The sequence below is a fragment of the Syzygium oleosum genome, unplaced genomic scaffold (assembly GCF_021117445.2).
Source record: "Syzygium oleosum isolate NSW1041296 unplaced genomic scaffold, Sole_v2.1 Sole_v2.09, whole genome shotgun sequence".
Taxonomy (NCBI): Eukaryota; Viridiplantae; Streptophyta; class Magnoliopsida; order Myrtales; family Myrtaceae; genus Syzygium; species Syzygium oleosum.
The window spans coordinates 8,273,610-8,301,037 of NW_026607493.1; the positions used below are offsets into that span (position 1 = coordinate 8,273,610).

The 27,428-nt window shown below is 38.6% G+C and overlaps 2 protein-coding genes and 1 pseudogene across 3 annotated transcripts; 1 reads left to right on the top strand and 2 right to left on the bottom strand.

The window, feature by feature from the left end:
• Window positions 1–7,042: 7,042 nt before the first annotated feature.
• Window positions 7,043–9,228, top strand: LOC115692705 (uncharacterized). Of its 2 annotated transcripts, none has more exons than XM_056314985.1 (2): window positions 7,043–7,901; window positions 8,575–8,714. In XM_056314985.1, exons 1-2 carry the CDS (start codon window positions 7,131–7,133, stop codon window positions 8,602–8,604), a joined length of 801 nt encoding a protein of 266 aa, XP_056170960.1. In that variant the 5' UTR covers window positions 7,043–7,130; the 3' UTR covers window positions 8,605–8,714. The 2 variants fall into 2 exon arrangements, with proteins under 2 accessions (XP_056170960.1, XP_030475513.2); XM_030619653.2 differs by having other exon boundaries at window positions 7,050–7,901; window positions 8,677–9,228.
• Window positions 9,229–10,371: 1,143 nt separating this feature from the next.
• On the bottom strand, window positions 10,372–13,579 carry LOC130139008 (uncharacterized protein At5g01610-like). The gene is made up of 3 exons (XM_056314902.1): window positions 13,332–13,579; window positions 11,665–11,719; window positions 10,372–10,889 (listed from the first exon to the last, which is right to left on the bottom strand). The coding sequence occupies exons 1-3, from the start codon at window positions 13,416–13,418 to the stop codon at window positions 10,519–10,521; spliced, it is 513 nt and encodes a 170-aa protein (XP_056170877.1). The 5' UTR covers window positions 13,419–13,579; the 3' UTR covers window positions 10,372–10,518.
• Window positions 13,580–24,619: 11,040 nt separating this feature from the next.
• On the bottom strand, window positions 24,620–26,976 carry LOC130138988 (protein trichome birefringence-like 34; annotated as a pseudogene).
• Window positions 26,977–27,428: the final 452 nt, after the last annotated feature.

The window sequence follows — 27,428 nt, forward strand, 5'->3', positions numbered from 1 at the left end:
CGATACACGTAGCCATCCCCCTTCTGTACCATCGCTGGCAGCAACCACAAGGTTTTGTCCTTTCTTGGGTAAACAATTCAGCTCACGCGCCACAGCGGGAAACTGGAAACCGGACCCGTGAGAACCGGTCCTGTTCCAAAGTGTACGGAATAAGTTTTAAGCTCCAAAAATTTAATAACAGATTTCAAGTGAAATCTGGATCAATTCTAAAATCGCTCATCCCTATGAATAATACTCACTCCGCACATTGCAATCTGTCACTTTCATTGGCATGTCGATAGGGCTATAGTGATTAGCTCATCGATCCCGGACATTTCAATTTCGAGTAGATAGAGTTGTTACCGCTCAGATAAAACAATCCGTTACAAGTGTGGGATAATTATGGTAACATCTTCCTCATTTTTCACTTGTAACAAGAAGGTATGATCGAGTTTTGTCGAGTTGAGTCAAGATAGTCTACTACTCAGGCACGATTTGAGTCAACTGTTCGAATTTGTCAATACTAAATTAACAAAATGTGAATTTCGATCTAAGCTCATATTTAGCCGGAACTCGAATTCTAAAGCGATCTTAGACCGAAACCAAAGCATAACATTGTGAATGTGTTTCTAATCAATAACTTGATTAAGCTCAAACCTCCTTGACTGGAGTAATCTTTTGTTTAGGTCGAATCTATTGAATGTTTAAAATCAAAGTAGCTTCACCCGTAGACCTGGTCATTTTCACTTTAATAAGCGAAAACTCGCTTTATTGATTTTCCCACCCATTTAAAAAGTTATGAAAATATTAAAAAACAAATCCTTCTATCATTAACTTTTTTGTTCGAAGAGTCTCAAGTATTTCTCGTTAAATAAAAATCCAATTGCGTTAATCTCGAGTGTTAAAAAATATTTAGAAGCAATAGTGTATTAAAGGAAAAAGGGGGAAAAAAAAAAAAAAAGAAGGAAAAAAAAAAAAAAAAAAAAAAAAAAAAAAAAAAAAAAAAAAAAAAAAAAAAAAAAAAAAATTAAAAAAAAAGGGGGGGGAAAAGAAGGGAAAAAAAAAAAAAAAAAAAAAAAAAAAAAAAGTAAGATTCATTAATTCCAAGACTTCCATATCACGCGAGATACAAATGATATTTATCCACGTAATGCGAGTAAGCTTTGAAAATTCGGAAAGGAGTGCTTATCTTCTCATCACACGGCTTGACTAGTTTCATATAGAGACAACAACAGCTTCGTGGAAAATGGCATAGTTGCGGGAAAACACGTGCCCATAACAATCAAGGCTTAATATCTAGAAGCCAAGAAGAGTACAAAACATCAATTTATATGGAAAAATGATATAAATGATTCATGAACTTTGACTCAATGTGTTTTATTTGTTTGATATGGTCCTAACTATTGATAAGTGTTTTAATGTAGTCATTTTGTTTGCTCAAACGACGAATCAGACGTAATTCGATGACGTGAATTATTGTATTCGCAGTTGGATTATTAAAAATAGTGAGGCAACATGTTCATCTTTTTATTATTTACTTTAAAAAAGGAAAAAAAAAAAGTAGGGCGTTGCCATCTCCGGCTTTATTTGATTACGGAGATTATTATATTCCGATTTGAGATGAATATTTTACTAGGGTAATCCATGTGTAACATTTTTTTTTAGCATTGTTCAAACTTAACAAATTGGAATCCACGTCAGCAGATTCCGTTAACTTGAATTAGCAGAAAAATGACATTGAATATTCTCATATAGTCTAGTTACTAAATTGAACATTTACTAACAGTTCAAGAGTTACATTGAATAAACTAAGAGTCTACTAATGATATTTTGGACTAAAGTTAAAAGACTATTTGTGTTATTTTCCTTTCATATATCAACTCATCAACTTGAATTGGCTGAGGACTAACCTCTATATAAACTCGTCAAATGAACAGGTCGAGTCAGATCGAAAATAGTCATACCCAAATTGATCCATTTTTTTACAATACAATTGAGCGACCCATAGCCGACTGTCCCATACTAGACCCAAGCTGATTTCATTTTTAGCAATTTTTCTCTGTAAATTGTTACCTTTGAAAATTGAGTGACTTCATTAACCAGCTTGTCGAGTTAGTAAGAGAGCTCGGGTGTTTTGGTCGGGTTATGGGCTAGAACTTCACGCGGCACGTGAGCAATGTGGAGACTGTAGCAACCCTCTCAAGATTAATCAGATATGTTAACTGGAGGAGAGTGAATGATTACCATGTAAGCGCGGACGATTCCTCTTTTAATTCATTCTTAACTCGGGTTCTTTCAAATCTTACCGATCACAATTTGGTTTTGACTCTGTGAAAATTTTGTTTCTTACTTTAAGTAGTCACCATTAAACTATTGGAGGCCAAGTAAAACACGGAAGATCCCCTAAAGTTAAATACTTGAAAATATTCTGAACGAGACACCTTACACTTTCTTAGAGTGTAACGTTTCGATCGCCTTACCAACACCACTGATCCCCTAAAGTTAAATACTTGGAAATTGCTACTTGTTTTACTAGCACTGAATGTTCAAAATGCAGACGTGCATTTTAAACAACCACATCTTCTTCTACTTAACTAGGGGCATATTGTAAATATCTTGTCCACAAGTGGGGCACATATATGCCCCTCGCGGTCTTCTTCCTTTGTTTTCGGTCAAAACCATCCCCTGGCCCATTTAGTTTCGATCCTTCTTCTACCGAAAGGGGTGGGTTCGAAAATGGATCTGCCTCTGACTCACTTTAACCCAAATTTAGGTAATTAAAGGTTCAGAAAACCTATATACCACCTGATGAATTGAAAAATGAGTTAAAAAGTGCGTCTACAACCCATGCATTGCCACCTTTACCTGTGCATCAGCATTCGATACGAGTAACAATCGCTCTATAGCTATCAGTTCGGGGACTTCCGTTTCAACCAATCGATATAGACATATATAACCTATTCATCTTTGCACATTGATTTCAACCAAAAAAAAGAAAAAAAGAAAAATCTTTGCACATTGATAAAAGGCTCCGTTCTCGATGTTACCCTAAGTAAGAGATACAATCTGACAAAATGAGAATTGAACGAGGATGGCAATGAGGTCAGAAGGAGCAATTGTTTTCTCTCAATCTAAACTTGCTATTTTCAGTCCATGGTAAACGTTTTTCATGGATCGATGAATTTTTCGTCATCCAGGCGCCGAAAAATCCAAAAATAATTTCCCTGAAAACAGTTTCCTCCAAACAAATGACCCCTAAAAGTGAGCAATATGATTATTGTATCATGCCAATCGAAGATATGGTTAGAGAAAAACACGGTCCTCATGGATTTTTTGTTCTCTCGTCCTCCATAGATTGATGCACAAGCCGAGGGACCAGTTGGGTAGGAACTTCAAATGTGGAGCGGAATGAAACAAATTCGAGAGCTAGGAGCCAAAGGCTTCGACGGAAAAACTAAATTTGGGCCAAGCCCGATAGACAATATAAAAACTAGGGAGACTTCGAAAGCTTAAATTTCTTAATTTCTTTAATTCGGTCTCTTTTCTCTCTCTTTTTTTTGCCTATTTTGGCTTAAATCGAAGGAGGTGAGCTCCAAAAGCAAAGAATCTTAAAGGCTTGTGCAAAGGAACGAAGCGTGATTTGACTTCTATTGGTGCGAGGGGACCCCAAGAGTGCTTCACGTCAAGCCAATCCCTCTCATCTTTGTCAAGTTGTGGGGATTGTAACTATTCATCTCCTGCTCTGCCTCGACAGACCGACGTGGGAGTTTTCAATTGGGTCCTTGATTACCCAAATTTCCTGATTAATACTACTTATTTTCTATAAATTGCTAAATTTATGATTAATTATGGTTTCATCTCTAAACACATGAATATCAATGCCATATAAAGCTCATAATTTATGGCGTAACGATGTCGATATCGATGCCGATGCCACTCATCTGAGTCGGTTGATTAATATGGTGCGGTTTTACGCAAGGGCACTTTTTAACGATTGTGATGGTAAAATGGTTTGTTGTCTCACAACCAAGCAAATAAAGCTTGTGGACACCACACGATGCCGCAGAAACGTGTCTCTCCGTCTAAGCTCTTATCTCTTGTTCTTTTTCGCGAGGAATGTGACGATTCTGAGAGCGATGGATGCTTTGTTTGGCATGTAATACTTATCGCTGCGATAAGTCTTGTGGATAGCACACGGCGTGCTTTGTGGAGATGAATCTCTGTCTTGTCAAGCTCAAGAGAATTCAAAGGCGCCCGGAATTGATCTTTTAGAAGTTCTGAATTTGAATGTAACAAAATCCAAAATCTGAGGAGTAACAACTAGTAGCATATGCTCTCATGAGAACGCATAGTTTAGTTTTTTGTTGGGAGACGCAAAGGAAACCAGAAACCTTCACTTAGGGAGATCGTTAAGGAAAAATTCAAATTCGAGTTCGTCAATATACGAAGTTAAACTCAATTTCACTGAAAAATCTAAATTAATGGTTACGAGCCAATAAAGATACATATATTCATTGCTTTACTTTACGTCACATCTCCAGTGTAGGGTTTCTTTTGCATAACACCCTCACGCGTGTATCTTAATAAATCTCCTCCTCAAGTATGAGCCTTCTGTCCATGCATCCTTCCGCAACAATTTCAACTTAAATCTCTATCAACTAGACACAACAATCGTCTTGACTCCTCTTTAATTGCCTTGACTCGACCAAAGCTCGTAGGAATGCACACTATTTGCCACCTCGATCGGGAGTCACATTCAAGATTCTGTACTTTGAGATATTCATCAAACCCCAATTCACACATGTTGGGCCAAGCCCATCCAAACCAACGGTTCAGATTTCACTTATTGGAGACAGAATGGAAGTCTGATACCTTTAACTAGGGAGATCCTATGTGAAAGGAAAAAATTGTCCAAAAAATCTTAAATCTATTACACTTTTATCAATTTAGTCTTAAATCTTTCAAGTTTGCCAATTGAGTCCATTCGGCCAATTTTGGCCGCCCCGAGTTGACGTGGACGCTAGCCGGTGCCGGTCGTCTGGCCAACGCTAACATGGTAATTTGAAAAAAAAATCAATATTTTTCTTTTTTTTTTTGGTCTTCTTTCCTCTTGCCAGTCGTCAGACTGATCAGAGGCAGAGGCCGGCGAGGACCTCGCCGGCCTCAGGCGAAGCTCTCCCCCGCCGACCACTGGCTGGGCGAGGTTGAACCTCGCTTAGCAAAGCTGAGGCCGACCTCGCCGTCGCGACCCAAGCGACGGCGAGGTCGGCCTCGGCAAATTTGGGCGAGGTTGAGCCTTGCCCAGCCAAGACGAGGCCGACCTCGCCGTTGTGACCCAGGCAAGGGAGACCCAGGTGACAGCGAGGTCGGCCTCGTCTTGGCTAGGCGGGGTCGAACCTCACCCAGCCAGGGGCTGGCGAGGCTCACCATCGCCAGAGGCCGGCGAGGAAGGAAAGAAGGCCAGAAAAAAAAAAGGAAAAAAAATGAAAAAATATATTTTTTAAAATTGCCACGTCAGCGTTGGCCAGACGGCTGGCACTGGCCGACGTCCACATTAGCTCCGGGCGTCCAAAATTGACCGGATTGACTCAATTGACAAGAAATGAAAAGATTTAAAACTCAATTGGCAAACTTAAAAGGTTTAGGACTGAATTGGCAAAAGTACAATAGATTTAGGATTTTTTGGACAGTTTTTCCTATATGAAAGCCCAAGTTCGAGCTCATCAATATATTCAATTGGACTCACCCTCACTTAAAAGCTTAAATTAATGGATTATTAGTCAATTAAGATATATTAACTACTGTACTTACATCAAAGACTTGTTCACAAAAATCCCTCAACATGCATCTCAACAGTTTTAAAATATATCATTCATGGCTATCCTATCCATTTAAGTCAACAGCCCAAGCGCCAATTGCCTTTCTGTAGGTTCTTTTCTATGTTGGTGTTGAAATAAGTCTTAAGTTTGAGCTCGATAAATGAAATCAATGTAAGTAGATTTCTTAATTTAAGTAGGTTTTCTTATCTGAATAAGTTTTCTATCGTGGAATTAAATATTTTCTATATAGGGGTGAGCGGTTCCCAGGTGGGTAGATTCCAAGTTCCATCCCCGGAACCTACCGTATCGGGATCAACTCTCAGTTTTTGGACCATGGATCTAACCATGTCGGTCCGGTCCGGTCCGGTTCCAAGGTTTACTAAAAAACCGGCCAATTCCATCTTTTTTTTTAGTTTCATTTTTTTTTATTTCTTTAAAAGACAAATTTTAGTAAAACATTACCTTATTTACAACCAAGATAAATAGTAGTTACAACAAAATAGTAAAGCAACAAAACAATGAGAAGTACAGTAGGAAACAAATAGAAGACTAATGTGAGACTGATAAATGCCATATCGAACATGTACGAGAAGCCCTGTAAAATTAATAATGACTACTTGATGCAATGTTTGTTTCACTTAAAGATGAGCAAAGCTGTGTAGATTGCTGAACATATCAATAAATTTGATGTTACCGTTAGTCATTTGAGTTTGGTGAAGATTGACTCTGATGATGGGTGCATACTTTGATTTTATTATTCTTATTGCCTGATAGTTGAAGCACTGTTGTTACTACTTTAAGTAATTCCTCTACGTCGACAAGCTTGACGGTTGATGAGGTTCGCAATTTGATTTTCAGCGAGCACATCCGTTGAAGAGAATTTAATGAATCAGTGCCAACTGCTTTAACAGGTGAAAGTAGAGGAGAACTAGTACCCGTATTGGTAAGAGTAGTGCGAACCCAAACAAATGTAGTCAACCTAAGTGTGGTCTTGATTTTGAAAAGTTAGATCATTTAACTTTAGTTAATTATGTGAACCTAGGTATTTGAGAAGATTTTAGGATTTTAGGGCACTTAAAACCAGCGATATGAGTTTGCAGGACATGCTAATGTGCCCAGAAAAACATCTCTCTCTATACACTATATAGGAAAATATAGTGCAGTCTCTTTCCCTCCTATCCCCACATCCCAAAAAATTCACATTATTGAGCATGGAGACAAAACCCACTCTTATTCCACCCCGAAAGCGATCTCCACACGCCAATAATTTCCTTCCCTTTTTAAACCTCCAAACCAGACACCTCCCACCACCACCACCACCTCCACCGCTCCATGGCCGCCCCCGACGTCTCTCCCCAATACCGACCTGTACCCAAATCCCCGGACTTCATCCCCGAGCTAACCGTCTCCGCCGACCGCCATGATGGACTCTTGTTCTGGCAATATATGGTGGCCGGCTCCATTGCCGGTTCCGTCGAGCATATGGCCATGTTCCCCGTGGACACCCTCAAGACACGCATGCAGGCACTAGCCGGGTCGTGCCGGACCCAACCCGGAATCCGCCAGGCCTTCACCTCCATCCTGAAGCTCGAAGGCCCCGCCGGGCTCTACCGGGGCATCGGCGCGATGGGTCTTGGAGCCGGGCCAGCTCACGCAGTCTACTTCTCTGTCTACGAGCTCTTCAAGGAGTCCTTCTCCTCCGGTGGCCCAAACAACCCTGTGGCCCACGCCGCGTCCGGTGTATGCGCGACTGTGGCGAGCGATGCGGTGATCACGCCAATGGACATGGTGAAGCAGCGGCTGCAGCTGGAGAGGAGCCCGTACCGGGGGGTGGGCGACTGCGTGAGGCGCGTCCTGGTGGAGGAAGGGATTGGGGCGTTCTATGCTTCATACCGGACGACTGTCGTGATGAACGCGCCCTTCACGGCGGTGCACTTCGCAACGTACGAGGCTGCAAAGCGGGGTCTGATGGAGGCATTCTCGGTGGAAGAGGTGAGCGACGAGAGCCTGGTGGTGCATGCGACAGCTGGGGCGGCAGCGGGGGCGTTGGCGGCTGCAGTCACGACTCCACTCGACGTGGTGAAGACACAGCTGCAATGCCAGGTAACGACAGGTGACTCAACCCAAGGAACAGTGTCTAACGGTATTGTTACCAAAGGTCTGTTTTTATGGTGTTAAATATAAGCTCTTGTTTAGAGTCAGTGTGCTAATTGCTTAAACCTCCACTCAGAGCATGATGTTATAGAGGAAGCAGGATTAAACTCACATGTATGAATGAAAACATGATATAGAAATTAAGAGTGGTCATGCTTGGTTCTCCTGATTCCTGAAGTATATGAATGGTAATCTTTTGGTCATGCCAAACAGAGGAATTGTCAACAGAGTCATAGTATAACGAAGTCACAAGTGACAGGTATCTACTGAAATGTGGACATTAGCAAAATGCTGTCTCTAGACAAAGCCTGAAGATCTTTTAGTTGATCTTGACTTGATGCAGTGGTCAGAAGCACGTTTAGTTGTATAGCAGACTATGTTATCTATTGATTTCGGTCCCAAACCATTGGTATGCTTCTTCAAAATTTTTGGTCAGGGGAGAGTATATAGTGACTCATCCGTTGAGTATTCTCTATTGAAGTACATAATCACTTTCGCTGTATTGTTACTTGTCCCTATCTGTTTGATAGTTCATTCATTGAATTTCCTCAGCTGTCTGTGCATCCTTGGTTCATATCATTTCCAACCAATGTTCTCCGTTCTCTGGTTTGTTTTTATGTAGCTCCTATTACAGCTTCAGCGATATCGGTAGGTTTAGGACAATACAACGTTCGTGGACATATCTTCGGAATGAAAACTATTGTTCTTCACCATAAATGTGCAGGGAGTCTGCGGTTGCGATCGATTCTCGAGCAGTTCCATCGGTGACGTCATTCAAGCTGTGGTGAACAAAGACGGGTATCGTGGTCTCATCAGAGGATGGATTCCGAGGATGCTCTTCCACGCGCCGGCCGCTGCAATTTGTTGGTCGACCTACGAGACCTCGAAATCCGTCTTCCAACGACTCAACGACAGTAAAAGCCGAGGTTACTGATGCATGCAAAAGACCGGGAACCAAGGGAATCAAACCAATACGTGTAGCTGTATTTTGGATTTCGGAGTGAGAGCTGTATCAGCAACTTCAAGGCTGGACTGTTCTAAACCTAAAGACGAAGACCACGCTGTATCGGATAATACTGCGATTAGCGAACGAGCGGTCGAATCGGCATTTGACCTCTCTCTAGTGCAAGTTCAACGATGATGACGAAGAACTGTTGTTGTGCTATCATGGAACAATTGGAAACGAAATACTCTATCTTCACTTCACATACTAATTACAATGCAATTGTCCTGAACTGTGATTTAATTATATAGCGATGGAATTAGAAACCCGAAAGCTTGATCTTATGTTTATCTTCTTTTTCCCTTTCTTTTGGCCAAGGCATGATTCTGTGTTCACGCCGCTCTCTGTCATTTCTCGTTCTCTCTTTGATTAACGTCAAGAGCTTTAGATATTATTGGTCTCGAGTGGAGTGGATGGTCGCTCTCTATGCTTTGTCTACCTTGTGGCGTTAACGTAGAGAATCGTTCTAGGTGGTCTGTATTCTAGTCCAAAAATGTCTCCCTCTTCCTCAATTTATCGACAGCCTTTAGATGCTTCGACCGTGGGAAAATTTTTAGGTGCTGTCAGAGTGAATTCTTCTTGATATTCCAGGTATTGTTATCAATATCGCTCTATTCTCGATTCCTGTCTTACGATTCAATTCGTTAAGTTCTAATCGATACATACATGGTTAGCGGACTTGTGTAATACTTAGTCGTAAGCAAATCTCTTGACCCACAATTGAACCTAAGTCCCTCGATCAACGACTGAATCTATCGATTCAATACGTTATTCAAATGATTTTTCAGGACCAAGTCCCTCGATCAACGACTGAATCTATCGATTAAATACGTTATTCAAATGATTTGCTTCTGGGACCAAAGGAAATCATTTGAATAATATCAACTACATTACTTGAATCAGTTATAATTAACATATGCTAAAAAAATTTTAAATGTGTTTCACTTACTTTGATAAAGAGTTTGGGATAGATCTATTGTTTGAATTCATTTAACAGATGGAGCAAATTTATAAATTGAAAAAAAATGGTCATGCTAAATTGATTGAGAGATGGGCCCATTTATGGAATGGATATATTTCTTCTCTTTCCTGGACAGTCTCAAATCAGTAATGTAGCGAGCGAAGTTTTTATGACTTGATTTCTGAACAGAGCACAAGTTCCACATTATTCAGTAAATGTCACAGAAATCGTCACAAAATGCATGATGTTGCTTTCCAAGATGAGAAAGCACATACTTGAATCGCAGGTTCAATCCCCAGTTTGATGTGCAAGTCTAACATTCTTTCTAGCTTTTGATTCCTCAATAACCTGGCTGGCAGATGATTCTGCTCAGGGTTGCAAATTCATGCACATTACCTGAGTCATATTGAATCCTGACAAGAATAGATTTTGAGATTTGGGCAACACCAACACCATGATAGAAACATTTAGAGCGGACGAAGATTACATACACTTGAAAGTTTTTGCACTAGTAGTTAACCATGCCACATCGGTTCGAAGAATGTAAACACAGAAGCTCCGTCAGAACAATAGCAAGTAAACAAATACAAGCTTCCAGTGTTTTAGAGCTTATCTACACCCACTCCATCTCTGAGAGCCTCATAAGCATCTCTGCTCCGGGTTTTCTTCATCCCAGCAGTGAAATGAAGCTTTGATCCTTCAGCTGATATCGCCGTCACCTTCACCCATATCATGACCTTTGTTTTCATCCCTTCTATTTCTGCTAGTTTCCCTTTCTCAAGATATCCGGTAACTGTGGTGAAAAAGCGTAAAACCGAAGAGTCCTTGTAGCCCACTTCGCAGATTGAGGGTATGAAGACAGTGAGCTTTCCTGTCTCTTCATTGAACTCATAGTTTGTTGCGTCACGAGGAAAGATCCCAACAGGCAGGCCATATTCCTTTAGGAGTTCTGGAAGTGGTGTTTGCATCTTCCCTGCAGAAAAAGGGCATCAATGGTAAGTCAATTATTCGCTATTAAGGACAAGGTCCACAACATTACAACGGCTGAAACCTCCCACTCATGTTGCTGATCAGCTATGTAATTCAAGACAATTATAGAAGAATGGAAGAAAGACAAAGGAAATGCTTAAAACAACTCCAGTGGTAGTAAATGTTTCTCAAAAACCAGGAACTGCTCATACTGATGATACTCAATGGAATTATGATAATCGTCATCTCAACTGTGTCATGCACCCAGATCATACCAAGAAGTTCCGTGCAATTTACCTAACCACACCGACAAGCACCAGGATGTATTTAGCGTAGCATAGTTGATGAAAACTTCATGCATTAAAGAACGCCCACGGTTCTGAGAAGTCACAAGTTTATGTCTCATAGCTACATCTTTCACAGAAAAACAGGAACAAGTTCTACTGACATCCACAATCCTTGATTTCTCTATATAAATTCTAGCTAAGGAACAGAGAACACTAAGTGAACCATAAGTTTTTCTTTTGACCAAGGTAGACTATAACAGCACATTTTCGATTTAAAAAATCTGGGCAAGTTATAGCACCAACTTGACAACCAAATGATAAGTTGCAGAGTAACTTAAAACTCTTGCATCCATCCTCTAGAGATTACTACTGTACATGCTAGATGGAAATTCCAAAGATACAAGAAAACTTAAGCCATAGGGATAGCAGCAAGCAAATAGTGAACAACCAAAGCACGCGGCAAATAAGTTGCAGATCGCAGTTTAAGCAAACCTTTGATTTTGTTAACCAACCATTTTGCTCCTCCTTCAATGCTGCTGGACAATGACTATCAGTGAATATATAGTTATGTCAGTATACCAGAAACATTATTTAATAAAAGAAGCCAAAGGGTAAAGTATAAATAGAGTCCATGACATGCCTCATTTGTACATTTGAAATGATGATTTATTAGAAGAGAACAGGTGTCCTTAATAGATGTTCCTTGAGAAGGAAGTTGCAAGGGATCCATTTAGCCATTGAGTAGGTTTCAAATTAATATACAATTAAACCTTGAGATTTGTAGATCAAGTCTTCTGGCGATGTAATATTGAACTAAATCTCAACTTCTGAGAAAGTTTACCATGAAAAAGAGGAAAATCTAAAGCCGTTGTAGATCTAGTGCATCTTACTATTGAGCTGGCCCGGAAATACCAGAAATATAAGCCACATAATTCAATTTTTTTCATGCTAATCAAAAGCCATGTCCTTAATATCCTTCAAAGGATTTGGATACCTTGAATTTGGCAAATATAGTTTCAAACGCCAGACTATGAAACTACAGTGTGTAATCAAATCAAGCTGCAGGTAAAACCAAGTCATCATAATAATCCGAAGCTATTAGCCTTGCGCATTGCGAAGAGAATTCAACATTCAGAATGATCAATCAACATCTACCCCTTTGACAACATACCCATCTGTATATAATATGCGCACCAGAAAAATATTGAAAAGCGCCACCGCATCTGATAGTAGAAAAAGAATTTGCCAGTACGATAGGAAGGGACTGCTTGGATATGACACACAGATTAATCAACATAATAGCACTCTTATGGTTCTCACATCTGGTCTTGCTTTAGATAAATGACAGCTGTTTTTCCAGTTTCCATATCACAACCAAAAGTGATCAACGGACTCTATATCCTAACCGACCCTGATGGAGACGGCACGCCGAAATTCGCTAATATCAAGAGGACACATCACATATAGAAGTTATGTATTATATGATCACAACTTTCCCCTTATTGGCACACTCGCACTTATGGAATGACGACCACGCCTCAACAGGTTTTGAGATGACGCCAGCGCAGCTAAAAACAACGCAATGCATTCAAACAACTATGGTTTTTATACATATCGAGATCAAAATTGGCGCTTCGACCATCATAAAAGAGACAGAAAAAGCCTAACCCAGCGCACTAATCACCCTGAACATGGAATGTGATATCGCCCATCGCCTTGGAATTTAATGGACAATACCAATTCACAGGTTAAACAAGAACAACGCCATCCAATCACCAATACTAGATTGACAGAAATAAAGTGGGAAAAGAAAACCCAATTCTCGAAAATGCAGAAACATGACTGACCACCCTCTTCTAAGCATCGTTTCTCCCAATCCACACCAAATTGTCATCGCAGCTGCATCTCAAACGTTACGACCACCCAATTCAAAACCCACATCGCATCCCCCCGCGCGATCAATTCAAGAACCCATCTCCCAGCATCGCATCGACCCATGACCGAACCAACACCAAATCTCGCCGCAAAAGGTAAAATTTAACACGAAATCGACCCAACGAGTCACATTTGCGAAACCGGAATCACACATTAATTAACATCACGTGGAGATGGAGGGGTGTGGGGGTGAGAGAGAGAGAGAGAGAGAGAGGGAGACGTACATTGATGTCATCGCCGACGGAGCTGATCTCCTTGTTGGCCTTCTTGCTGAACCAGTACGTTCCCACCTTGTTCAACACCTGATCCATCTTCACCGAATTAAAGACGGCGTTTTTCGTTTTTGTTTAATCTGAATCGTTCTTCTCTCCCTCGGATCCGTCTCTTCTCCTGCCTTCGTTAAGCACAGGACCTGCAAGAGAGAAAGAGAGAGAGAGAGAGCGAGAGAGAGCGGGGGACAGACAGATAGGATATGAATTTTCTATTTTCTCCCCCACAAATTCTGACCTCCTGTTTTGTTTTGTTTTTATTTGTTGTCTCTTTCTTTTTCTTTTTTTTTTAACATGAGAAAGGGTAAAGCCGAATACAAAAATTAAACCTCGTAAATTTACTATTATTATTTTATCGCATAGTAAATATTTGTTGCCTTTCAAATGGGAGCATAGAAATGTTTTCGGCACATCGCAATCAATCAGCCACTGCTATACAATTCTGATTAATTCCATTTATCAAATAATCGCCACTTCAGAATTGGTGGCAAGTTGTTTCTAAGGCAATTAATAAGAAATTATCTCGGTGACCCACGTTATTTTTAATGGTTCAAACTCATATTGGAACTTACATCGTGCTGAATAATTGTTCGACAATTTGTTAGGATTAAATTAGCACAATTGAAAAGTTTAAGACTGAATTGACCGTTGTACGATAGATTTAGAACTTTTTGGATATTTTTTCTCGTCAAAATCATGTGGAAATGCTTATTGAGCGTGGATTTCGTGGTATGTGTATGAGAGATTATTAAATATATGAGAGAGATGCTTAACAAAATGCTTGCTTTATTCACTATTTATATTTTAATTTAGTCAAATTGTGGAAAGAGCACCACCCAATTTGATGGGACATAACTACTGGGGTTTGCTCCAGTGGCCACCCTTCCTACTTGGAAAGGAGGAAGTGGGAAGTTCGAATCTCTACCTTTTCGGGGACTAGGGGTGGGGACGTGTAGTTTCAGATGTAGGTTTTGATTCCCACGCCCTGCAAGAGGCAGGACAAAAGTCTGAGAATGAGTTGAGAGTTAGAGTACGACAAACAAAAAAAAAATCGATGGGGCATAAATAACTGGTGGTAATTGTATTCAACAACAAGGACTATGTTATTTTGATTCTTATTTTGACTAAAACACTCATTTTTTAGTATCGAAATGCCTTTATCTCTTTCTCTCTCTTCAAAGTATTATTTCCTTTTTTGTCGGATTAACCAACAAAATTAAATTTATTTCTCTCATCGGTTTCACAATTAAATCCTATTATCACTTTGCTTCGAGAACGTTGTTAATTTTAACTTATAATACCAGATTTTAATCGATACTACGTAGAAAATTAGAATTTCTATTTATGATGGCTTATGAACACAAAATTAATTGCCTTTTTTCATTAGATAGTTGAGCGAAACTACATTTCAAAATTGATAATTCAATTTCAATATAATTATCTAGTCGATCTACATCAAAAATGGAAAAAAATTGATCATAATATGGAGGTTAATTTGTTAGAAGCATGATCAAACGTTAAGCACTTGTATACTAAGACCATATCGAAACAAAAGATAAGGCAAAAAGGAGAAAAAAAGAGACTTTTTGATGTTCTACTTCTACCACGGAGAAAGTAATTAACATCTATTATAAATTGAATGTCATCGAAAGTGGATCAAAAATTCAAAAATATGCTTAAAATTTTCCTTCGAAATAATCTAATGTGAGTTTGAAAGTGCAAAAGGTGTAACTAGATTTTCAACCTCCATATTCCAATTCAGATTAAATTATGAAAAGTTCAAGACAAAGCACGAAATAAGCGATATTTAACTTTAGATACCTACAAATTTATTCCGGAAAAACACACACGTGGTCAAGATTAGCTAGATAATTAGATTGAAATTTACATTTCAAATTTGAAATATAGATTCGCTCAAATTATTTAATAAAAAATAAGCAATTTATTATGTATTCATAAACCGTCATAAATAGGAATTTATGATCTTCTATATAGTTTTTACAATTAAAATATGAGACCATAAATTAAAATTAATAACCTTCTTCAGGCAAAGTGATAAAAGATGCGGAATGAGATGATATTTTGTTGGGCGTAATGGGGTATTTATATTGTGAAACTGACGAGAGAAATGATAGAAATAAAATCAACCTGATAAAAAAGGAAATGATACACCGAAGAGAGAAGAAGGGTATTTTGGTAAGTCAACCAAAAAATGGGACTGTCTTAACCAAATTGATGATAGAAATAGTGTTGTCTGACAACAATTATGAAAAATTCATTTTTCTAATACTCTCGTGATAGTTAACAAATTTGAGTAGAGTCCTTTTTTGTTATAATTACACTGGTTATTTGAGCCATTGGATGAGTCCTAAAAATAATGTTTTCCTCCGTCCCTAGTTCTAAAATATTTTCCACAACCATGCCTTTAAATGGTCAAGTACAAAAATGACATCAACTACTTTTACTCTCACTTGAGCTTATTTGTCAACGGTGTTTATAATTTGTAAGCCACCAATTAGAAGTGCTCGGTAAAAATAAATATAACCTTCTTTTTCAAAGTGAGCCTCAACTTTAGTTTGATTTAATATTAAGGACCATTTTTTTTATAAAAAAGAAAACCTTTTGAGGCAAATTGGGCTCGTTTAAACACGTTTTTATTTCTATGTTTTTCTGTTATTTTGTTTACCGGAACAAAAAAAGAATAGAAATCCATTTGCGTATGTCATTTAATTTTTATATTCCCCAATATAGAAAAGTGGTCAGGGAATAGATTTGGAGCAAAAATAAAAAGTAAAAAGAATCTACTTCTTTGTTTCTGAGAACAATTTCTGAAACAATGTCATTTTCTTTGTTTTCTTTTCTTTTTTTTCCTTGCTTCTTTTTCCTTCTCTAGCTAGTCGCCTAGCCTCGACAATGGCCAGCGAGGCTAGGAGGAAGAAGAAGGAAGGAAAAATAGAAAAGAAAAAAAGAAAACTTACAAAAATTAGAAAAATCTCGTAAAATCATTAAAATAACTAAAAAAATTCACGTCACAAAATTTTTTTAGGATCGTACTAAACATTTTTCTATCCATTTTTTATTCCGATAATAGAAATTTTATGCAGTTACCAAACGTGTTTTTCTGCTAAGAAACTCATCCAGAAAATAGAAATTAAAAAATATATATTTTTGAAAAGAAATTGTCCCGGGAACAGAAATGTTATCATTCGCACCCTTAAACTACATTAGTTCACTTGGTTTAGCGGTTTGAATCATTTTTTTTTCTTTTCGCTCAATTCTACGCGTATTTGGGGCTCCCAATGTTGTACACAACCCATTTGCACAATACAAATATGACACAAGAAACGAATTACAGAAAGAAAATCCGAATATGACACGACAAGGCATGCTAACTTTATATGCTGACACGAATTGACACATACGTTTTCATTGTAATTAAGCTATCTGCCATATAGAATCAATTAGATCAGCATGAATTGATACGAATTACAAACACGATTTAGAAGTGCTCGCAATTTGTATTAGTGCTTGAGTGTAAAACCTAGCTCAAAAAAGGTGCACATAATGATAATCCTTTCCTCTTTTATATGGATGAAGTTTTTTTTTGGTAAGGAAACTGTTGACACTCAAAATTACCCTTGATGGGAACGGGCCGGTTACAAGTCACAAAGGATATAAAGTACGGCCCACATGGCATAAATCCGGAAAAGGCCATGAGTCAGGCTTAGAGGCATTGAGAAGACTTGAGGTAATTATCGACAGGACAAGTCATAGAAGTGTCGACAAGTCCAAAATTACGAGCTTTGCACGTGACGTCGACGAATTCAAAATCACGAGCTTTGCACGTGACGTCGACAAATTCAAGATCACGAGCTTTTCACGTGACGTCGACAAATTCAAGATCACGAGCTTTGCACGTGACGTCGATGAATCCAAGATCACGAGCTTTGCACGTGACATCGACAAGTCCAAAATCACGAGTTTTACACGTGGTCTGAAATCATGATGACACGTGGCGAAAAATTCATTTTCACGTGTCAAAAGGTAAAGATATGACCGTGGGCGTTAAGATCAAGGAAAGACACTTAGAAAATAGCAAGAAATAAAGAGATGCATGGAAGAAAATCAGCTATTACGTGACGCCCAAGGAGAGTAAGCAACATTGATAAGTCAGGAAGCGGTTAAAGCGCGAAACGTAAGGAAGTGGAAAACGACTTTCAAGGAGAAGTGTTCGGTCAACCGTTATCAAGCTGCTCTATAAATACTCAATGATTTCCAACGTAGAAAGGACCTTTTTCGCAAACAACACAACACATATTTTATCTAGCTTTACTTTTAGCACATTAGGAGTAGTTTCAGCTGTAACTTTCAGATTCTGCGTCGTAGATTCAATTTCGGCAAGAAACTTTGTCAGGTTCAGCATTGTTAATTAAATTCCAATGTTGTGCCATCAGTTCAGCGTTGTCGATTAAATTCCGGCGTTGTGCTTGGAATATAGCTGTTGATTAGATTCCAGCCATATTCTCTCAAGTTACGTCATTGATTAGATTCTGGCGTACCTTGAATGGTAATATCGCATATTAGTTGTGTCGTTGATTAGATTCCAACATAGCTTGATCTCGATATTTGCAAGTTATCATCCCACTGTTGGTATTATCGAGTTTAGTGTATTGTCCAGTCAAGTTGTAAGATATAAGTTGGGCTTAATAAATGCATTTGACATTCTCTATCCGAGCTTGACTCAAGACTCTAGTCTCCTCTAATAAAATCCGAAACACAACGTTTAGTGAAAGATTTTCGATGGGATAAAACCAGCGAAACATCTTTTTGGCACGCCCAGTGGGACTGTTATTGAGTTAAGTAGAGAGAGTGTTATGCCACGCACCCGGAGTAGAACCAACTCGGATAATACTACCTATGAACAAGCTGCATCGATGGCGGAAGATAATACCCGTGCTGAGACATCATCCGCTCAACTTCTTTATACCGAGATTGCTAACCAATCTTGAGAGGAGGTCACAGATATGTCGAGGCAGCGTGTTGAAGATAGAAGGCAAACTGAGCTCACACCAGTTGCACTTTCTACCATGAGGCGGACTATTAAAGAAACTCAGAACGAGTTCGCTGATTATATGGTAAGGCGTATGACTAAAGTGGTTAGGCCTTTGATCATTAACACTTATCATGAATGCACGCAAGGTCAACATGGAGGGTTCATCGCACCGACCCAACTGAGAACAGGATCTCCGTCAGTATTGGGGGGTCTTGCAATACAGTTTAGAACAATGATGCAAAGTACGTCTGCGATCCCACCCATTCGAATATTACCAAGGGGAGAAACCGTGCCAGTAGCACCAACGAGGGATTACTTCACGCTAGCATGGACCCAAATAGAGGAATTACTCGATAGTCGGTGATCAATCAAAACCTCCAAAGAGGACATCGGGTTACTCAGGTGCAAGGGCCCCCTGTAATCCAAGTAAATCTTCACCTGTAGTCCTAGATGCTCAGAATCTTGCAACACCCTTGCCTATGGGGCAAGAACCGATCCAACAGATAAACATTCAACCACAACGTCAGGCACCCCAGCCTGCAGTGCCTAAGATAAATCAGCATTTTCCACCCCCTATGAGTTCAAATGTTCAAATCCAGCAACCATTATCAGCACAGTTAAACCCACCAGTCAACCCACATGTCATTGCATACAACATACCATAGCTAATACAGCCACCACCTCAACGACAGCCACAGTTACCACATCAGCCATTCTATCAATTGCCTCATTAAAATCTGAACCAACCATTGCCACCTAATTATGTTGTAGCTCCTGCGCCTGTCGTGGGTCAAGTACGAAATCAGTTAGTAGTGGACCCTGTGATGAGGGGATATGGCCATGATATGGGATACCTTCCAAACATTTATAGAAAACCATATCATGATTGGATGGATACTATACCATATCCAAGGGGTTTTAAAATGCCAGAATTTATATTGTTCATTGGAGAGGAAGATCAGTCCACTTTTGAACATGTTAATTATTTTCTGGCTCAATGTGGTGATGCGGCTCATGCTGATTATTGGAAGTTGAGGTTATTTCCCTTATCCTTGTCAAAAATCGCGTTTACCTGGTATACTGCTTTACCTGCAAATTCGGTTACATCATGGGAACAAATGAAAAGGTTATTTCATTGCCAATTTCAAAGGGCTGTACCAGATTTATCGGTAGCTGATCTCTCGACCATGAGACAGTTAGCTAATGAATCTGTCGATCAGTTCGTTTCCAAGTTTAAAAGGGCAAAAAATAAGTGTTTAGTCCCTTTACCTGAAAAGACTTTTGCGGACCTCGCTTTTAATGGACTGAAGTTTGAAATCCGAGAAAGAATGGTTGGGCAACCATATTCAGATTTGTTCCAATTGTCAACCATAGCTACTAAGCATGAAAGTCTCCTTCAGGAAAAAGACAAAAGGTATGGTCAACAGGGTAAAGTTCGTTGGGCTGACGCTGACGAGAGCGAGGATGAAACTGAATCAGCAAATATAGCAGATATGGCTCTCGCTAAAATGATGATTGATAAGCCATACATATGCAAGGCTCTAAAGCCAGCAAGAGTTAGTCAGCGCTTGGGCAAGAGTGGCCTAGCTCGGCCGGCTGTGCTGGATTACGTCCGTGTACTCCGGGGAGGCACCAGTGAATGCAATCTGCATAGTTCTTAGGATTAGCTATCTGGTCTTCAGTTGGGCCATGCCATTGTCTTCTGTAAATGGCTCGGTGTGCTTCTTTGTGGTACTCGGAGAGCTGTGTAATGTTGAGGACGCGAACATGGAGGCCTCTTATTTTGAGCCTGTCAATACTATTCTCGACCACACGCATCATTTTGGATTAATACGACGAAAAACCCTAAACTGATACATCTATGATAATTTTACCCCAAACTAATTTTTTGACAACAAAAATCCTCAAACTGATACACTTGTGACAAATTTATCTAAAACTAATATTTTGACTACTAAAAACCCCAAACTGGTACATTTACAATAAATTTACCCTCCGTTAGTTTCCGTTAAATTGGATTTATACCATAAAAAATCACAAATTGGTATACTTGCGACAAACAGAGGGTAAAACATAAAATTGGCACATTAGACAATTGCCGCGTGTTATTTAATAAAGCAATTTGACGATAAATTTTAACGGAAATAAACTGAGGATAAATTTATCACGGATGTATCAGTTTGGGGTTTTTCGTGGTTAAAAAATTAGTTTGGATTAAAATTATCACATGTGTATCAGTTTGTGATTTTTCGTGCTATTAACCCTACTCTTCAAAGGTGATTGGCTATGTTTTCATGTAACAGCTTTGCCCATCATCACCAACCCAACCTTCACCTCTGCAAATACAGTAAATCACTTGGCGTATCTTGTTAATGATGTTAATTCAATTCAACGTGCATATTTCTCGTTTTTCCTATTCTTTCTAGGCTCATCGTATCATTCTCTAGGTGCAACCTTTTTACGCACTTGTTTTTCCTTTCGAACCCTATACATTGGACATTGAATTTGAACGCAAATCTTTTGATTAATCATTGAATACGCAACGTAGATTCCCTATATCATTTACTATATTGTACTTGACTATCATTTAAGTTTTAGATGATTTTGTTAGGGTGCACATGTGTGAGCATGCAAATAATCACTAGGGATCCCGTGTAAACTAAGTGATATTGATCGAAAGCAGAAATTAATATTCAATTAGCTCATTACTTAATTATTTAAATTGTAAACGTTGGTTTAATTGGAAATGTTAATAGATTCAAATTTCAACTCACTCTTGGTGATATTTCTAGCTAAGATGAGGTATTAAACTTCTGCAATGTGTTCAATCTTAGTATCGAGATGATGACTGCGTGGTGGTGCCTAATGAGATTTAGTCCAAGAGAATCTCAAAAAGAAATCTTAGATTTGTTTGATGGTTAGCCTGCTTTTGGTCACCCGGATTTGGATTAGGATAGGATATGATAAAGTAGGATTAGAAATCCTTCAAATATCCTCCGGATTGTAAAAAATCCTTTCCCATGTGTTGTGCAATCCATAATAGGATTCAAAATATTTGAAAAACTAATTTGCTCACAGAGGTGATACTTTCCAAATCTAGGGAAGCATCGTCTTGACGTAATCTTGAACGGCCAAGATTTTGAGCGATCACCGTTTTCGCCGGAGCTCCTCCTCCTCCTCTTTTGAAATCTTCCATTTGTCAGTATAGAGTCTCAGATCTAAGCAGAGGATGGGATCGGAAGTCAAAGCATCACAACAAAATTAGGTGACCATCATTCAGGATCAACATACGAACATCCAAAACTTTGTGCATTTTGGTATTTTTTTCTTCTTTTTCTTTTTGAAAGATGACTTTTCGGGTTGATCCATCGATTTCGGGTCATTCATCAGTGATAGCCGATTCGGTTTGACAGTTGTTGGAGGACAATTGGCTAGACGGCGATGACGATCGACGTTGGTCAGAGACGATGAGGATTGCATGGTGGTCAAGAGTTATAGGCTGCTGTAGCGACGGTCCTTGCATGGTGGCCGGCCATCGTTGGAAGGAATTTTATTTTTTTTACTTTTTTATCCAATCCGGGTCTATCCCACCCCCTAACCCGGATTTATTATTTGGCATTTTATCCAGGTTTATCCGATCCAAAAGATGTTGCCAAACATTGGATAGGATAACAAAATATCCTATCCACACTATCAATTCACAAATGGAGTAGATGATGCTCCTATATGTTCATAGGAGGGAGTTAGGGAAATTCTCCAATTAGTTCTAAACCTATTGTACATATATCAATTCAGTCACAAAATTTTTAATTTTGCCAATTTAGTACTGAACCTTTACCGCAAAATTTCAATATAATCTTTCTGGCTAATTTTTGCCGAAATCGTTGATACAACAGCGTGCCACGTAAAATGGCTAGCGATGATTGGACCGCCACGTCAGTGATTTCGGCGAAAATTTCGTGCAAAATTTTTTCTATAATAATTTTAGGACTAATTGGGTAAATTCATCGGAGGGAGTTTGTGCCTAGTTATGGCCAAGGTGGAGATCAATGCGAGTTGAGATACGCCGGAGACTCTTGAACTGAGAGACTGACAGAGTGGAGATGCTTCTCTATATTCAGGATGGAGTTTATGGTTGGTTGTGGGCACGTCAGGTAAGTGGTGAAATGTGAAGCAGTTGATATGTCTGGTTGGCTTATAACTTAAATGACTTATTTAGCACTTGAGTGAAAAATCTAACTGTGCTTTTTATCATGGACGTTGCTTTTTCTCATGCACCCTAATCAAAATAATTGATGGTGGTATTGTCCATAAACACTAAGAAATTTCACTTTTTGCCCTATTTCGTCGGAATTACTTCCGTAACAAAATATCTTTCACCGAAAGTAGTTCTTCGGCTTTTAATGAAAAGAGACTAGGTTTTGTGGAAATCCCAAATAGGAAATATCTAGATAAACACAAAAATTGAACACTGTACTACCAACGGAATTATACAAACACAAATCATGCCGAAATTCAATCGACGTCAAGACTTAGAAAGTACAATCGATACAAACGAACCAAACTATGACGAACTTGCTAGTATTTAATTGATGGCAAAGCTTGACAACACGATGATACTATGTTGGAATTTAATCGACAACGCAACTTCTTGGATGGAGACACACACTGAAATCTAATCGACGACGTGAATCTGAAAGCTACGACTAAGAAAAGTAAATTGCACTATAGAAAAATAACGATAAAGATAAATTGGTTCGATGTATGCTGGGGAGAGGCCTTCTGATGGACTGTTGGTGGTATTTATAGTGGTCTTGAAGTAATTGACTTTTGACATTTTCAAGCGGTTGCATTCCCTTGAGTAACTTTCGTCGATCAACTCCATGTTTCTATATCTCCACAAGTCTCGCACCCATGTTCTCAAATGGTTGCTTTTGCTGTATGTGAACTACTCCAGGATCTTCTTTTCTTGTAATGATGGTGTTGATGTTTGTCTGTAAAACAAACAAATAAGGCTTTTTCCTTATCCCACATAGGAAAAAAAGGAAAGTTTTGGTCCATTTATAAATTAATGTATTATCCTTTATTGTAAATGGATAAAATGGGTGAATGTGCTAGACCCTAGAATACCTGCGTGCGGGTGCGCATTAAAATCGTGCACTAAACTGTCCCTTTTAGAACACGAAAATGTATGTCCAAAATTGACAGTCTTCATACTTGAAGAGTTGTGTCCGAATTGCAACTTTTTGGGCATGAACGGTTGTGTTCGAATGGCGATTTTCAGACACGAAAGATTATGTTCAAATTGCAATTTTTCGAACATGAATGAGTGTGTCCGTATTGGCAGTTAGACACCAAGAGGTGTGTTTTATTTTGCTTATATATATTGGAAAATTCTGTTCAATTGACATAAATTCAGAACTCCCTTCATTTTCATTTTCCTTAAGAGAAAAACGAGACAACCATTTTCTCAATTGTTTTGCAAAGAGTTTTAGGAGATTTACTGGAATTGCTATTCAGTATTCTCATCGTGACTTTGTTGTATCGTAAAGGGAATTTGCTAGTAACCTATAGCAGTTTCGTGGGGCAAATTAATCCTAAAAGAGAGTAATTATACGCCTCAAAGTTTGACTACATTATGATTCCATTTCCTACAAACACATTTATCGCAAGAGATGGTTGTCCCACGGTCTTGCTTTCAAGCGATAACTGTTTCCTCCAAAAATGTGTGCCTTTGACCTCAATTGTCTTGCCGATTTTAAGTTTAAATTATTCATCGCTAGTGCTCACATCAGCAGCTACCGACCATCCATCATCATATTTTGAAAATTGGTATAAAGAGCAACACGTCAATTTCTATGTTTGTCGATAAGCTGGCATATGTGCAATGACACTCGTGTGCCATGCACGTGTTTGTTCTCACTCACACGCTAGGCATGTGCTTATCGATGACCGTGATTATTTTTGGTGTCAACATGCCCATTAAGCAACCTATTTCAATTTCAAAATCAATTTCGAATGAAGGTAATAGTGGAAAATGTGCAGGAGGGGTTTATATATCTAAATATAAAATAATAACTGTGATTAGTAAATGCATAAATCACAGTAGGGCAGTAATTTTATGAGTAGCTTTTCCTTAAGAGCCTATAAAAAAAAGAGAATTATCGAATGACAGTGTAAGAGGAGCGCACTTACATAGGCCCTGAAAACTATTTATAGATTGATTTGTCCTCAATATATCACTATGTATATATATAGATAAACAAAAAGGTAAAAGTATAAGCAATTGCATAACTAATATTTGGAATTGCTTATTTGAACCTCCAACTCAATATTTAGAACCTAGGTGTGTATATAACGGAAAATGTAAGTGTAGAGAAGTTCGTTCCACACATCTGGTACTCCAGGAAGGCACCAGTGGAAGCAATCTGCATAGCTAACCGGATTCGCAAGCTGTTATTTAGTTAGGGGATGCCATTGTTTTCTATAGATGGTGGGGTGTGCTTCCTTGCGATACTCCGAGAGCTGTGTGATATTGAGGACATGGATCGTGACGCCTCTTGTTTTGAGTTTCTCGATCACTCTCTCTACCACACACATCATCGCGAGAACTGATCTGGTTCCCCAGTATCCTTCCCAGGTAACTGGTTCGGTTTCGCCTAAACAGCTTCTGCCAGGGACCCCGCTCCATTCCTTTGCTCTGCCATGTAGAAAAAGAGCAACGCCGTAAGTAATAAGAAATTTGTAGAAGTTGGCTTAAAAACGAGGTGTTGGACTTGTTTAAATGACCAAGAAAGGCTTAGTGCATGATTTGATACATCGAGTTTTGTAAACCTTTTTAGTTGGATTGATTACATGTAATAGGAAATTGCAAAATTTCAAGAAACAAAATGCATTGCATGAATATGTTTTTGTCAATCAACCTACGAACCTTTTCTGTTGTTTTCGACCTTAGACTTTGTTGATTCATTATTAAGTAGATCGAAGAGCTCTTGGAAAAAAGAAGTGTAGGCTTCAATGAACCTAACAATTTGCTTTAAGACAACTGAGGCATCGAGAAGTTCAGTAAAATGCATGAGCCTAATGTTGTCCTACTCTCGGGGAGAATGCATCACCAACTCATTCATACAAGTTGCAATTACCAATAGATTCAGAAAAAGAGGCATGTGGTGAAAACTTACTCCTCGTGAGTCGGAGACATGCTAACGAAGAATAATCGGGTCTTTGATCTATTGACATGCATCTCCAACCAGTCAGACCAGGTATTGAGAGCCATCTCATATGCACGAGGCATTTTCACCACTTTGTGTATTGCATTCGGACTTTGGAACGATCCCCACCTGGTTGAGATGTTAAAAAGCACAACCTTATTGAAAGAACAACAAATGGACGTAGAGAGATCGGCTTCCATTTGAAAAGTAATTAAGGTGAGTTGAGCACCGACCTTAAGAGTTTCTTGTGCATTTCCAACCCTTGTGTCCTAAAGAAATTTCAATTGATATTTGGCTTTTTATCGAAGCATATGGCTCTCTCCATGTTAATGTGTTCGCTTGTATCTTGATGAATTGAAGAAGTCATTTTACTCATAGATAGAGGGATCCCTATCCTTTAATTCAAATCATTCAATCTATATTTTTAAGTTTAACATTTCCATGAGTAGAAGTGCATAGATTGAGAGATCCGAATCCTTTAATCAAATAATTCAGTTTATATTTTTAAGTATAACATTTCCATGAGCATCTCTATGTCTCCATTTTAATTTTTATTTAGAGAGAGAATAGGATTTGAAACGCCACATTTCGGACCTCGGGTAAAGAAAGTAGAGGAAAATAGTCAACCAAGAAGTAGAAACGGATATTTCAAATTTCCAATCCCCTTAACTTAGAAAAGAAACTCGTCTCAACATTAGAGGGATCAATGTGCAATAGGAAAAACCTCTAGAATATTAGAAAAGATGCATAAATTTTTAACCAAAATTTAAGGGGTAAACGTTTATTTCTTTCTTATAACCCAATTTAGTTATCAAATATTCTAAATTTCATCGGATGTCTCCGAAGAGACATCAAATATTCTAAATCACTTGTTAAGTAATTAAACAAAAGTAACGCTTCAGTTTTCAAGATAGTGATGACCTTTTTTTTTTTATAATGCGTGCATATAATATTTTCGGAATTGAAACTTTTCTCATTAAATATATGATTAATAAATGCTCTTGAGCTACTCATAAAACATAATTTCTTATAATATATACTCACAGGAGTTCCATCTTGGGTAACCTCCACCAGAGATAGGAGTTGAAGACGAGAAAATCAGCATCATTCCAACGCTTGGCATGTTTTTCAATGGCATGAACTCGAGCAATGCGATGATCAGCCGGGTGGTTCTCCGCATTATCGCAGTTGGACTCCACAAGCACTGGCGCCCAGCAGTACTCAATCGTCGCATTATATTCCTTCACATTCATGAAACACGGTAATTGTCAAAAACCGAACGCATCAAAGTTAAGGCACCAGATTATACATTATTTGGCTAGCAAGAAAAAATGATCTATACAAGGTACATCGGCAATGCATTGTATTTTTTATGCAAGCAGTTTTGAAATGAAAGCCCTCATCTACTTATTATAAAACGAATTCATTTGCCAAAATTATCAACTGTATATGTATCAGCGTCAGAACTTTGCTTGCCTAATGATTTTTTTACACTGCCGGTGTCCAAAAACAAAATTATAAATTCTTTTTTCTAACGGGCCTTTGAAATAAAAAAATAAAAATAAAATAGGCTCCGTCTGCTTCTGCTAACTTGAAGAAGCATCCATTATTTAATTATTGGTACCGTTATCTTTTCATTTGTTGACACTGATATTCTTCGGCTCGAGATCCGTGCGACTTATGGAAAAGGAATACCAGGAGCTACACAATGTTATCTATCTAATTATGAGTAAATAAAGAAAGAGTAAAGAGCTTTCAATCGTACATTGAGAAAATTGTTGGCACAAA

What these genes read in the sequence shown, in the direction of transcription:
- LOC115692705 (XM_030619653.2), top strand. Translation starts at nt 7,131, where the DNA reads ATGGCCGCCCCCGACGTCTCTCCCCAATACCGACCTGTACCCAAATCC. An exon ending in AGACACAGCTGCAATGCCAG is followed by an intron (nt 7,902 to 8,676) that starts GTAACGACAGGT and finishes ATAAATGTGCAG; the next exon opens with GGAGTCTGCGGTTGCGATCG.
- LOC130139008 (XM_056314902.1), bottom strand. Translation starts at nt 13,418, where the DNA reads ATGGATCAGGTGTTGAACAAGGTGGGAACGTACTGGTTCAGCAAGAAG. An exon ending in CCGTCGGCGATGACATCAAT is followed by an intron (nt 11,720 to 13,331) that starts GTACGTCTCCCT and finishes ATTCACTGATAG; the next exon opens with TCATTGTCCAGCAGCATTGA. An exon ending in GTTGGTTAACAAAATCAAAG is followed by an intron (nt 10,890 to 11,664) that starts GTTTGCTTAAAC and finishes CTTTTTCTGCAG; the next exon opens with GGAAGATGCAAACACCACTT.